At 34.6% G+C, this 13,400-nt stretch overlaps 1 protein-coding gene and 1 non-coding gene across 2 annotated transcripts; one reads left to right on the top strand and one right to left on the bottom strand.

Moving 5' to 3' along the window:
* Positions 1–9,518: 9,518 nt before the first annotated feature.
* Positions 9,519–9,645, bottom strand: LOC140876545 (U11 spliceosomal RNA). Its single transcript, XR_012148850.1, has one exon. It is a non-coding gene; the product is annotated as a U11 spliceosomal RNA (small nuclear RNA).
* Positions 9,646–9,698: 53 nt separating this feature from the next.
* Positions 9,699–11,848, top strand: LOC140874642 (heat stress transcription factor A-4b-like). Its single transcript, XM_073277998.1, has 2 exons — positions 9,699–10,219; positions 10,746–11,848. The coding sequence occupies exons 1-2, from the start codon at positions 10,004–10,006 to the stop codon at positions 11,481–11,483; spliced, it is 954 nt and encodes a 317-aa protein (XP_073134099.1). The 5' UTR covers positions 9,699–10,003; the 3' UTR covers positions 11,484–11,848.
* The last annotated feature ends 1,552 nt before the right edge of the window (positions 11,849–13,400 follow it).

Below are 13,400 nucleotides of genomic sequence, written 5' to 3'. Positions count from 1 at the left end.
GGGTTGGAGTTACAAATATTTTTCAGATATCAACTCCAAAAATTTTGCGAACCCATCACAGTAGTATCAAGAAGAGTGTATCGGGCATTTTGAAGATCATGTGGCTCAGTTTGAAAACATTGTGCGACAGCAGACAGAGATAAATAAGTTCTTAGAAAGCCGCATCAACTCTTTGAGACTTTTGGATGAACAGATTGAGCTTCTTATAGAACCATTTTCTGAGATCTGACAAGAGAATGAAGTAATTGTGCCAGCTAATGAGGAAATATTTCTTGAGGAATCTTCATGCGAAGAGGAGCCAAAAGTGATAGTGGAGGAGGAAGAAATATACAAGGCGAAAGATTTGACCTCGTCAGTGGCCTTTACATGTACATCATTAGAATATTCATTCTTGCCATTGACGTCACCTCCACAGTATTCCATCCTCTATGAGCTTCAGCCTAGATTCGTCTCTTTCCAAAATAATCAGTTCATGAAGAGTATTGTTGGACCGACGAGCTTACAAAGTCAATATTATTCCAATCTTGAGGGCGCAGGAAATCAAGACCCATACGTAGAGTCGTATGATTCTTACTATGGGTGGCAGCCGCTCTTTGATGGTTGCTTCTGCATAGTCGGGCGATAGACTATAACTTTAGCTCTGACTGGGAAGCAACCCAGTGTTCTCTTTCTTGATTTTTATTTTATTTTTGGTTTATGTTTATTTTTATTTTATTTTTGCTTCTTTCCCATGCCAGTTTGTCATGTCTTCCGCTATACCCAGTCTGTTGTTATCGCCCCAACTGATACTGCCAAGAAGAAAGAAGACAAATCATAAACCAGGAGAGTATTATTTTTGTTTTCATTGTGTTTTTGTTTGTCTTGCATTTTTTTCATTGTTCTCAAGCATTGAGGGCAATGCTTTGGATAAGTTGGGGGGGGGGGGGGGGGGTAGTCTAGTATTTCATTATTTGTGTTGTGTTTGTGTTGCATTTGTCATGTTTTAGTTTGTTTGCATCTCGTTCGTTTTCGTAAATTTTTTGCATTTGTTTGAGTAGGATAATGAATGGGAGCCAATGATGATATGAAGTTTTGAATTTTGTGAAATTTTTTTTTGTTTTTTTCTCTTGAATTGACATGAAGAACCTTAGGATGAACCGTGAATATTTTTAAGCACTCATAGTTCCTAATGCATTTGAGTTTGATTAGAATTATGAAAATTAATTCGTCAATATTTGAAAAGGTTTAATTGTTCTAGAAATATACCTTTAAACAAGTTAGGAGAATTCATCGTAATTTAAGATTAAATCTGAGTCCTAAATCGGCTACATGTTACATGATTTGTTCGGTATTTGCGTGTGTATTGGTTGTCTCAATTTAATTGAATTTATTCTTCTATTTTAAATTCTTATTATTTTTAATAATTTAATTTTTATTTAATTCTGAGCACTCCTATTTTTATTATTTTGTCTAGATTAAGTTAAATAATTAAATGTTGAGAATTGACGACAATCTCATGCTTGGACTCATTGTCCATTTACTATTACTTGACCTAGTGCACTTGCTAGATAACCAAATTAAGCTGTCAGTTCTCAAACTTACAATTCGGATTTTTCAATTTTACTTATTAATTCCATGGTTTTTAGTCATATAAAGGACTCGGATTATTATAGTGCTCTTGTGATTCGATATAAAAGACTCGGATTATTATAGTGCTCTTGTGATTCGATTTACTTGGCCAAACCCAAAGTGTTAAACACACAAGGTACATTTTAAGGTATGGAAATGAATGCATAAGACATTAAATCCGAACATTCCAGCCGGGAATCATGAGCGATAATCAATAAACAAACAAAACACATAACGACCGCACAAGGTCGGGACCAAGTAGAAAATATTTAGGATTGGGAGTCATAGGTGTCTTTAGGCTCGACCTGCTCCACCTGTTCAGACTCTCCTCCCTCGTCCGGAATATCCTCCAGGGCCATATCTGAGTCTAAAAAAAGAGCTGGGTGCTCGGTCTCGGAGTATCCATTGGCCCGAAACTGGGCTAAACATCCTTTTAATCTTAGCACCTCGATTCGTGCGAAGATCTCCCCTTGACTCTTGGCATTCTCCCAAGAAACAGCAGCACGAGATTTTATGGCTAGAAAAGTGTTCTCTTCGGCCCAAGGGTCTAAACGGGAATATCGCATCAGCCAAATAAATAGGAGAGCAGGGCATTAAAAAAATAAAATAAAAAAAATAAAAAGAGAACGATGTGATACCTTCATAAATCTCAGAGATATCGATTCATAAAAAAATGTGGTTTGGAGTGGGAACCAATTTCAAAACTACTGAGAAGATCATGGGTTTGAGAATGTTCAAACACCCGGGCCCATCTAGCTTGACTAGATAGGAGATTTCTGGAATGTAGGGGGGCCTTCAGTATCCAGGCCCGCCTCAACCACCTTGTCCTTCCACTTAGATTGGGAGAAGGCCTCGGTCACTTATCGCCTAAATCGGTATCAACTAGCAAGTGCACTAGGTCAAGTAATAGTAAGTGGACAACGAGTCCAAGTATCGATCCCACATGAACTGTGGTCAATTCTCAAGAATTAATTATTTTACTTAATCTAGACAGAATCATAAAGAGCGATTTGATTTAAATAAAATAAGAATTTAAAATAAAAACTGCTTAAGAAATAAGAATTAAAATAGTTGAAAGGAAAAATTAATTAAAATGAGACAACCAAGACACACGCAGGTACCGAACAAATCATGTAACATTTAGCCGATTCAGGACTCAGATTTAATCTTAATTATGGTGAATTCTCCCAAATTATTTAAAGTTCTATTTCTAGAACAATTAAACATATTCAAATATTTATGGATTAATTTTCATAATTCTAATCAAACTCAAATGCATTAGAAACTATGAGAATTTAGTTTGCACCTAAAACCGCACAATGAAATCGAATATTATTTCTTGTCAATTTAACCTTGTGTTGATTATTAGAGTGATCGAAATCAATTCCTCATTTGTCGACTTGGAATCGATTAACATGCAAGCAAACAATTGGCCAGATTATTCACAAGACAAATATAAATCTCATAATCAATAATATAAAACCAATGTGAAAAATCTCAAACAAACATTCAATTTTTCATAGATTCGTCCGGTCCATTCACATTGCCTTAGTTGAAAAAAAATCTACTCAATATTTGAAAACAAAATTCAAACAAGTTTAATAATCAAAAGAGAAGAAAGAAAAAACTCTAAATAAGATGGAGCAGATATCCAATCTCCAAGCCTCCTTTAGCTGCCTCCTTCTTTGCGTTTTGAACCCCTAATCTGATGAAAGAAAACTTATTTATACACCCCAACTCTTCAAAAGATTGATTCCTTCTCAACAAGAGTTTTCCAAAATTAGGAGTCTGCACGCCCGTATCGCTTGAGCGTATAAACATGCGCTCGAGCGAGAGATCTTCTTTTTTATTTTTTTTACGCTGCTCCAGGCTCTCTCAAGCGCCTAAACATGCGCTCGAGCGAGCAAATTTCTACCCCAAAATATTGTTTTCCTGTGACATGTCCGGACCTCGTGTCACCTCCGTTCATGGGTCTGTGCATCCTCCCTCACAGCGCGCAGTTTTCTTGAAAAAATCATATCTCAAGTTTTAGTCGTCGGATCGAGCCGAAATTTGGAAATCGCCTTCAAAACATCTTGAAATTCATTTTGAACGGTAAGATCGGATTTGGATCTTTCTAGCATAAATAATAATATTTTTGACCCTTACTGCTCCGTAATTTATTCTTGTGGCTCTTCTCTTGCTTCAAATTCTTGATTTCTTCACAAATTCTGACAAAAATCAACCTGGAGAGTGAAATGCACACATATTCAATAAATCACATAAAAACATAATGAGACAATACGAATCCATGAAAAATAAATATAAAAATAATATAAAATAATGCACACAAAATGCACTTATCAGTCATCGTTTTCTCCTAAAGGCTGACGCACTACTGAACCACTCTCCCCCTTTTATTCCAGGAGGATTTCCCATAAAGGGCCTTGGGAGATGGAGTCTCGGTCTTTGGGGTTTCAGAAAAGGCCTTGGGTTTCTTACGCTTCAAATTCTTCTTGGAGGCCCTCATATCAGCTTGCATTTCAGCCTTCCTCATTCTCTCGTCTACAAGGAAAAATAGAAAAAGTGAAAAAAAGAAAGAAGAACATGTAGAGGGGACTCATTAAAGGGAAAATTTGGGGTCGGAGTTGGGTAGAAATCAAGATTTCAATGTTAAAAATCCTAACACTCATAACGGCTAGGAAATTGTTGCATGGGTCGGCTAGGCCAGATTTTTTGGGATCTTGAGCTTCATTACCCAGTCCATCTTACAATGAAATTATTGATTGGACCTAAATAAAAAGTATCTATTGGTCCAGCCCTTGTGGGAGCTCGGCTCCCTTTTAGTAATTGGTACTAGGAACGAATAGATAAATATAACCGACCCGGGGTTGTCCACTTTATCTGGATAAATTTCAAGAAATTCCCTATGTCCAAAGGAACCTGGAAGTATTAAAAATAACGCTCAAATATAGTAGCGAACCAAATGAATTGTGATAAATTTGGTTGGGGCTGACCCTAAAATACTCACAAATAGGCTGGATAAGCCTAGGGACGGGAAATCTTAAATCCATTTCTACTCGGTCTACACTAAAATTATGAAAACCTTCCGAGGTTTATGAGCTCGATCCTCATGCTTCAGGGTCAATCTATCATAACTATTAGACATTCCCGAGACTCTCCTAATGGACGGCCCCATATCTAGACTCAAATGAGAAGCTAGAACCTCAACCCAAGGGCAACCCTCCCCCTTAACCGGGCATCGTCCGTCCTAAGACGATGGAGTCTTAACTTTTTCCTTTCGAGACTCAGGGGGATCGGGTCAGAATTCGATCCCTTAGGTTCTAACGGTCCGTGCTTGTTCAAATGGGGAGAAAAAGCATCTAAAAAAATATACTAGCTCTCAGACAACGGAGTCATTGGTGGAAGACATATTAGCCTAAAAACTTTATGAGTTAAGAAGAAAAAAATAAACTTATAGGGAAGGGGTCAGATGAAAACGAGATTGAGAAACTTAGCTCGAGAATGGAACGCTCTCAGAGGTCGGCAAAGTAACAACGCGGAAGCATTAAAAATGAAACAAGAGTTTTACCGCCTATTTATAGAAGTAGGGATTGAATCATAAACGTTGGATCATGGGGCTTATCGAATGCCCAAACGAAGCCACGCAGCCAAGCAGGTTGCCTCGAGAACTGTACCATTGGCATATCTTGGTTGTCCATTCAAGAAGCACGCGGATTGAGACCGGGTCTGTACATCAGGTCAGGCCACATTGCATTAAAAAATACAAAATACATGTCTATAATACGTAGGCTCGGACCACATGGTCTAAACCTCACACTTTTTTTAGACCAAAAAGGGGAGGTACTATTTTTGCGCCCTAAAAATATTGGGTCTGGCATAAACCAAGTCCATTTAATTTGATAAGTAGGTTACATCTTACTGTGAAATCCCAAACAAGATGTTGGTCTTGGGGGTGATCAGAGCCCATATGATTGAGCCCACAAGGCCGAGCCCTGTCAGGGTAGGGTAAGGGCCCGACCCGGGCCCAGTACTAAAAGCCTTGCTCGAGACTTTTGAATATTGAAAACACTTATAAATCTCTAAAACATAAAAGGAGATCCCGGTAAACTCGAGATTGGATCAAGACCACAAGTCGGTTTAAAGTCCTAGTTGCCATGATAACTGGCCCATATCGACAATCTCCTACCTTGAGTAGAATTCTACCATAACGAGTATTCTAGTTTTACAAGATAACAAAAACCTCCTGCTCCTATAAATACCGGGTTTTCTTATGATCACATACATTCATTTTCACCAACACACCTATTCACTTTTACTCTCTTGCTCTCTTTATAATACTCATTGTCTTCTGCCTTCGTAATCTGAGCACTAAATTGAGTATCGGATGGTTCACGTCGAAAATATCTTTGGTGTCCCCTAACCCTATTTTTTATCCATGAAAAGCCCCGTTTTCCGACCCGGTCCAAAGATTTGAAGATTTTGAAGACCCGCTCACCAAAACGAACACGAGATAAAATTATGGTTAAATCAAAACATAAATCATTAGGAATAAGAATATATCAAAAACATTAAACATTTCTATATTCTTTAAAATAAAAATATGCTAAAATTTCAATTGAACAAAAATAATCATGGGAGTGAAATCTGAAATTGGTAACTGCATACAAAAGAAATGGAGCCAGTAAAAATACGGTGGAAAGCGGAATGCTAGCAATGACAATTCTGAAATAGAAAAGGGCTTCACTAAAATAGACTCACGTTTTATTAATAGTATAGAAATATGGATATATGAGAGTTATTATTTATACTTCATTGTGTGATTCACACTCCGAAGTTCATATATATATAGTTTTGATCCCACACACCGTACGGTATGGAGGATCCACGTGAACTTGTGTCCAAAACAATTTCGATTGCCTTGAAATTTTCACGGTAGGATCGTCTCGAAAATGCAAATCCAACGATGTATCATATGATGCAAATTTCGATCTCGGTGGTCGGAGATTTTAAGATGACCAGAAATTAGGTGAAATATGTAAATCCGGCGATCTTCACATATCCGACTACCGAGATTGAAATTTGTATCATATGATACATCTTTGGATTTGCATTTTTTGAGACGACCCTACCGTGAAAATTTCAAGACAATCGGAGTTGTTTTTGGTACATGTGGAGATGTAAACGATCCGAACTGTTCGCGAGCTATTCGGAGCTCGGCTCGTGAAAAAGCTCGTTTGGGCTCGTTCGTTAAGCTTATCGAGTTGAGCCCGAGATTAATTTTGAGCTCGGAAATATTCACGAGCCGAGCTTGAGCTTAAGGATGTTCGGCTCGTTAGCTCGCGAACATGTTCGTTAATAAGCTAGGAAGCTCGATCTCGGCTCGTTTAGCTCGTTTAGTGTGTTAGCTTCGGATTTATGCTTTAATAGTAGGTTCAGTCCACATGTAGAATCAAGGTGAATGAGTTTGATTCATGCAGAATTTTAGTGTGCACTACAAAGAAACTTGTTGTACTTTGTCTTATCTTCTATTTGACGTTGGAATAACTTAATTTGATGAACATATAGATTATATATGATTTTTCTGCTAAAACATGTCAAAACAATATCCTGTATTTAAGTTTGCGAAGATGCTTATTGCTTCTCGAAATTCTAGGCGAGTTAAGCTAGGAACTTGAAAATGTGATTAACATTAATGACAATGTGTTTATTTGAATTTTGGGATAAATCAGTTCAAAATCTCGGTTTGATGTTCAAATGGAAGTCATAGAACTTTTTTTTAACACCAAAAAATCAATTTTTAGAGAAGTTTTTTTTAAATTATGTTTTTATTTTTATTTTATTTAAGAAAAAATTAATTTTAGTACATAATTAATTTATAGAGATGTATTGTATTGTATTTAGGCTTCACGAGTTCGAAAACGAGCCCGAGCCCACTTAACGAGTCAGAATACAACCAGATAAACGAGCTAACGAGCCTGAAAACCATCTCGTTTAACGAGCCAAACTCGAGTCAGACTCGTTTAATACGATAAATGAGCCGATCCCGAGCCAACATATGTAGTAAACGAGTCGAGCTTTATGATAAAAGCTCGGTTCGGGCTCGGGTACCAGTATTAGGCTCGGGCTCGGCTCGTTTACATCCCTACCCGAGCCGAGCCCGAGCCTTGACATATACTTAACGAGCCGAGCCCGAGCCTAATATTGCTCGGCTCGGCTCGGCTCGTTTACATCCCTAGGTACATGTGCACGTGGATCCCTCGTACCCTATGGTGCTTGGGATCAAAACTGATATATATATATATATATATATATATATATATATATATATATATATATATATATATATATATATTGCTCTATTATTATAGTAGAGAGTTTTTAATTAATTAAATTTTAACATAAATGAAATTACAATTATATCCTCATCTAAACAATAATAATGATAATATATAGTATAAATTAACTAAAGTTTTTATACTTTATTTATAAGTATAATATCTTATTTAATATTATTCTATTACTACATATTATTTTATATTAATATAAACTTTTGAATATTTAATTTATCATGTAAATTTTAAAAATAACATGAAAATTTTAGCATGAAAAAAGTTATGTAAATGCAGGATCGTGTGCTTAGGACGTTAATATATATATATATATATATATATATATATATATATATATATATATTTGTGTGTGTGTATGTGTGTGCGCGCGCGCGCTAATATCATACTATTTTATAATACATAAGTAACCTAGAAAAATTGTTTTTGATATATCTATATTATTATATAAAACTTGAGTATTTTTGAATAAGTGTCATGACATCTTCCAATTTTACCCTTTTATTCACAATTTTCTCCACTTTTTTTCTTCTACCTTCTTGAATATAGTAATATATTAAATTTATATTATCTTTCCAATAATTAATTTTTAACTACTAAATAATATATTATTTCATAAATAAAATATCATATATTATATCGCACACGCAACTGCGTACTTATGTCGCTAGTTTTTTTAATGAATGTACCAAAAAATTCCTTCTATTAGTAGTTAAATTAATCGAGTAAATAGGGAAAAGTGAGTTACGTCTCCATTTTAGAAGTTTTGATATAAACTTGATTGGAACAAATAAAAAAGGTGACATATATAATTGATATAAACTTGATTGGCTTCACTATACAAACTTGATGGCAAGTGAGTTACGTCTCCATTTTAGAAGTTTTGGTGATAACTTGGTTTTAACGTTAATTCGATATATGTTTTTATGGATTAAAGTTTGATATTGAATAAATCATCATATAATAAACGTAAATATTGGAAAACAGAACGGGTTTTGATAATTTTTTAATTATTTTTGATGCACATTAGAATTCTCGTACAAAGGTGTTTGTCTTACTATATATATTTATCTTACTATTATTAAAGTAGAGACTCTCTAATTAACAAACTTTCAATTAATTAATGAAAGCTTAATTTGAAATTACCATTATCTCCTAATTTAATTTTCAATAAAACCAAAATTATTGGGCAAAATAGTCATTTTATACCGTTTCCTCTTTTCTAACCATTAAAATCTCGCTTTATTTACAAATATGACACTCACTTTATTAAATATATATTTTTGTAAATATTTTTTGTGAATATTATCCTTTTTAAAAAAACAAAATATACAAACACGTACAACAAAATACTAATATATTATTAAAATAAAAACTCTTTAATTAAAAAACTCTTTTATTTCAATTTTACAATTTATTATTTATAATTTATTAAAAAAAAACTTAATGTACACACCAACACATGAAACAAAATACTAATATTGAATAACACAAGGCGTGAGCTATTGATTTTGGATAAACTAGCAAATTAATTATCCACTGAAATTATGATGACAGAATAGAAGGGTCGGCTAATAAAGCCAACCCTATGGAATTTCCAGAAATTGTGTCGGCCATATGTCTTGATAGCCATACAGCACTAACCCCACGGGGCTAACGTGGCATATTTAGCCAACCGACCCTTTTAAGGATTGAAAGAGGGAGTACACCTCGTTCTTATAGTAACACGTTTGGGTTTGTGCTTAAGCATTTCCCGATGTGGGACTATTTATTTTATTGAGGTTTTTGTATTTTGTATTTCTTTACAATCGATTGGAATTGGGTGATTGTGTGCGCGTTTTTTTCCTCCGATTCGAGGTAGTATTTTTGGTGGGTTGAATTTGTTTATGACCGGAAGAAAATATCGAATCTCTATAGAAATTTCAAGTGGTTTGATGGATTTCTGAGGAATACTTGGGTATTTGATCTCGGAGATATATCAAAGGAATTTTGGTTTTTGAAGTATATATCTATATATTTAATCAATATAGTTTTGCTAATTTGTGATGGATGCATCGAATGGTGGTTCTAATTCACCGGCTCCATTTCTGGTGAAAACTTATGAAATGGTGGATGATCCATCGACTAATTCTGTAATTTCTTGGAGCCACACCGGTCATAGTTTTGTTGTTTGGAATCCGCCGGAGTTTGCTAGAGATTTGTTACCAAAATATTTCAAGCACAACAACTTCTCCAGCTTCATCAGGCAGCTGAATACATATGTAAGCTCTCTGTTCTATGAAGTTTATTGATCATCATCTCAATTTCCATTTCATGGAGCTAAGCTCTTTTCCCCTTATGTTCAGTGTTATGTATTTGTGGAAATTCATTTATTTGTTTATGTGCTTCTGTGATGGTTTGAAAAGGCAGTCGATCGTACAATTGGAGTTCGAGCCAATATTGCACAGTAGGCGGTGTTATGATTCGAAAGAATTGAGTTGCATTGTTTTCAGTCTTACAAAATTTATGAATGTTTTAGTGTGGATACCTCGACTTCTTTAAATAGTTCTTTTTAAAAATTTCTAGCTTTGGAATGAAGTAAATAGAGGAAGGCGAGTGGGGCGATTGCTGCCATTTCTCAATGTTTTCTTGCACTTTTTTAAAGATGTCCCAAAATAAATTCTACATCCTCCCAGTTAAATTTCTGCATTTGGAGCTTCTTTTTCTGGTTTGATTTTTAGTTGTCAACATTAAGACAAGATAGTAACTGTGAGATACTTTTACTCATCATTTTCCTGCAATCTGTAGGGTTTCAGAAAGATCGATCCTGATCAGTGGGAGTTTGGAAATGAAGTGTTTATTCGAGGGCAGAGGCATCTTTTAAAGAACATACATAGGCGAAAGCCCATCCACAGTCATTCAGGTAATGGAAACACGGTCCCATTGAGTGACTCCGAGCGAGAACAATTTGAAAAGGAGATTGAGAAACTGCAACAGGAAAAGTTTGTACTTCAGTCGGAAGTGGACCGGTGTGAAAATGAAAATCTTGAATACAAGTATCAACTCAGGTCATTAGGGCAGACTTTGCAAACTATCAACCAACGGCAGCAGCAGTTGATGGCCATCTTGGCTCAAATGCTGCAGAAACCGGGATATGCCTCGAGTCTCATGGACGAGGTGGAGCCCCATAATAAGAAAAGAAGATTGCTAGCTTTGAATTATTTGCATGATGAAGCCAATCTGGCGGAGGACCAGAGCACAACCTTGCAAGATATGCGCTCAAATTATAGTAACAATCTTGGCTCAAATGCTGCAGAAGCCGGGATATTTCAAAAACCAATTTTCGTTCCCATTAGCCACGTTTTGAAACCATTTTTTTATCCAACATTTTTTATTATGACATTTTATTCTTTGAAACTCAAATTTCAAACCATCTTCCTGATATGCGCTCTTGGTGGAGCTGATAAGATTTTGGTGATTTTTCATCTTTTTCACAATGTCCAGATTATTCTTTTGGTTTTTTATTATATCCATATTATTCATTGATTAATTATCTTCGTCCAACACTTCGGTTAACTTATTCTTTTATATCTTTTCCTCAATTAATTGTTTGTTTTGTTGATTTATTCTTTAAAATTTTTTTTATGACGTGGGAACTTGCAGCTGCTACCTTTCGGTGCGCATTGGATAAACTTCCCGACTAACGCAATAGCCTGCAAATTATGCTAGTCATGTAAATCGCACTGGGCAAGTCCTGTGCGACAGACTAGTCCAAGAAAGTGTTGGAAGGGGAATCGAACTCCTGACGTTTGGCCAACAGCTTAGTTAATGCATGTGTTTATTATTGATTAATATTTTTTTTCATCTATGTGTTGACAGATTAATTCAGATCTTTTGATTTCAATATAAAGTTATTTGGAAGTTTTTATATGTTACTGTTTAAGGGGCATAAGATTACAACCAACTAAGAGGTTGTTTGATTAAACTTATTAAAAACAACTTATAAGTTGTCTTATGAGCTTATAAGTTATCAGGTCTTATTTTGTAAATAAGCTGTTAAAATGTTTGGATGAATTTATTTTAAACAATTTAAATATGATCATGTTTTGGCATTATAAAATCTTTTTACTGTCAAAATTTACTAAAATGAGTATCAAATTATAAAGGTAATGTAAATAGTAATATATATATATATATATATATATATATATAATAGTTTTAAAATTTATCATAAATGTTAAATATATATTAAAAATAAAAATATTTTTATTTTAATTTAGAAAAAAAATTGATAAATTATGTAAAAAAAAATAGGCAAAGGATATTGCGAGTATTTAATAAAATATACTCCCTCCGTCCCGATTATATAATCTTGATTTTTTTATACAGATTAAGAAAAATCATTAGAAAAGTAAATTATATACAAAAATTTTATTTTATCCCTATTTAATGTATTAAAAATGATTGCATAATTCTTAAGGTGTAGTTAATAAGATACAGTAGTAAAAAAATATTTAAAAAAATATTACTAAATATAGTTTAAGTTTATATACTTTGGAACAAATAAAAAAGGTGGCATATATACTTTATTTATTCCAAATATAGATGTTATTCCAAAATGCAATAACATCTATTCATTCGCTGATGTACTATTCTATTCAATCGAAAATACTTCGTTCAGCTGAGCAATACAGTTATGTTCAGTCTGACCATATCATTCTGTTTAGTCTGGGATGCTTACATCACCCAAAGAACACTGTTCTCTTCAATTATGGGTGCTTACATCACCCGGGGAAAATTTTATAACAACATCGATAAGAAATTCGAAAATTTATAAATCAGTAAATCAGGCAGTTGAATTTCAAAGATAGATCACGTTCACATGCAATTTATCAAATCATCGAATCATCAAATCGAGTAATGCATAATCATGCAATACTATAAATTCATGTGACTCAATCTACCCCGCTCAGCTTCTATCTCAGTCCAAGAAACTTATGCTCTGATACCACCTGTTGTGGGGACTTCGGGTTGCTAATCTCGTCTCAGGGCAAATCACGATTAATTAAACAATTAATCATATCTATTAAAAGAATAAACTGAACAAGAGCAAAAGAATTTTTTTTTAAATTCCTGGAGCCTCGCTTGATCAGGCAAAATCAGCCGATCGAGCGAGCCATAAAATCAAGCTCTCGGGTTTCAGTTTTTCAAGGCCGTGCTCGATCGCAGGTTATCACCCGATCGAGCGCATAACATTTCCAGAATTTTACAGACTCATCTTTTGCTGTCCAGTTCTGAACTTTCAATCTCAAAAATCCAAAACTCAACCTGAATCATGGTTGATCAATTTAGGAACATGCATATAATCATATATAAAGACTTGAGCATATAATCATGTGATTTTTACATCAAACGGATAACGTAAAAGGCATTAAATCACAAGCTACACCAAAAGTCATAAGT

Source organism: Henckelia pumila, chromosome 1 (assembly GCF_033568475.1).
Source record: "Henckelia pumila isolate YLH828 chromosome 1, ASM3356847v2, whole genome shotgun sequence".
Classification (NCBI taxonomy): domain Eukaryota; kingdom Viridiplantae; phylum Streptophyta; class Magnoliopsida; order Lamiales; family Gesneriaceae; genus Henckelia; species Henckelia pumila.
Note: the sequence above shows the minus strand (reverse complement) of the source record. Positions and strands in the feature narration are given on the sequence as shown.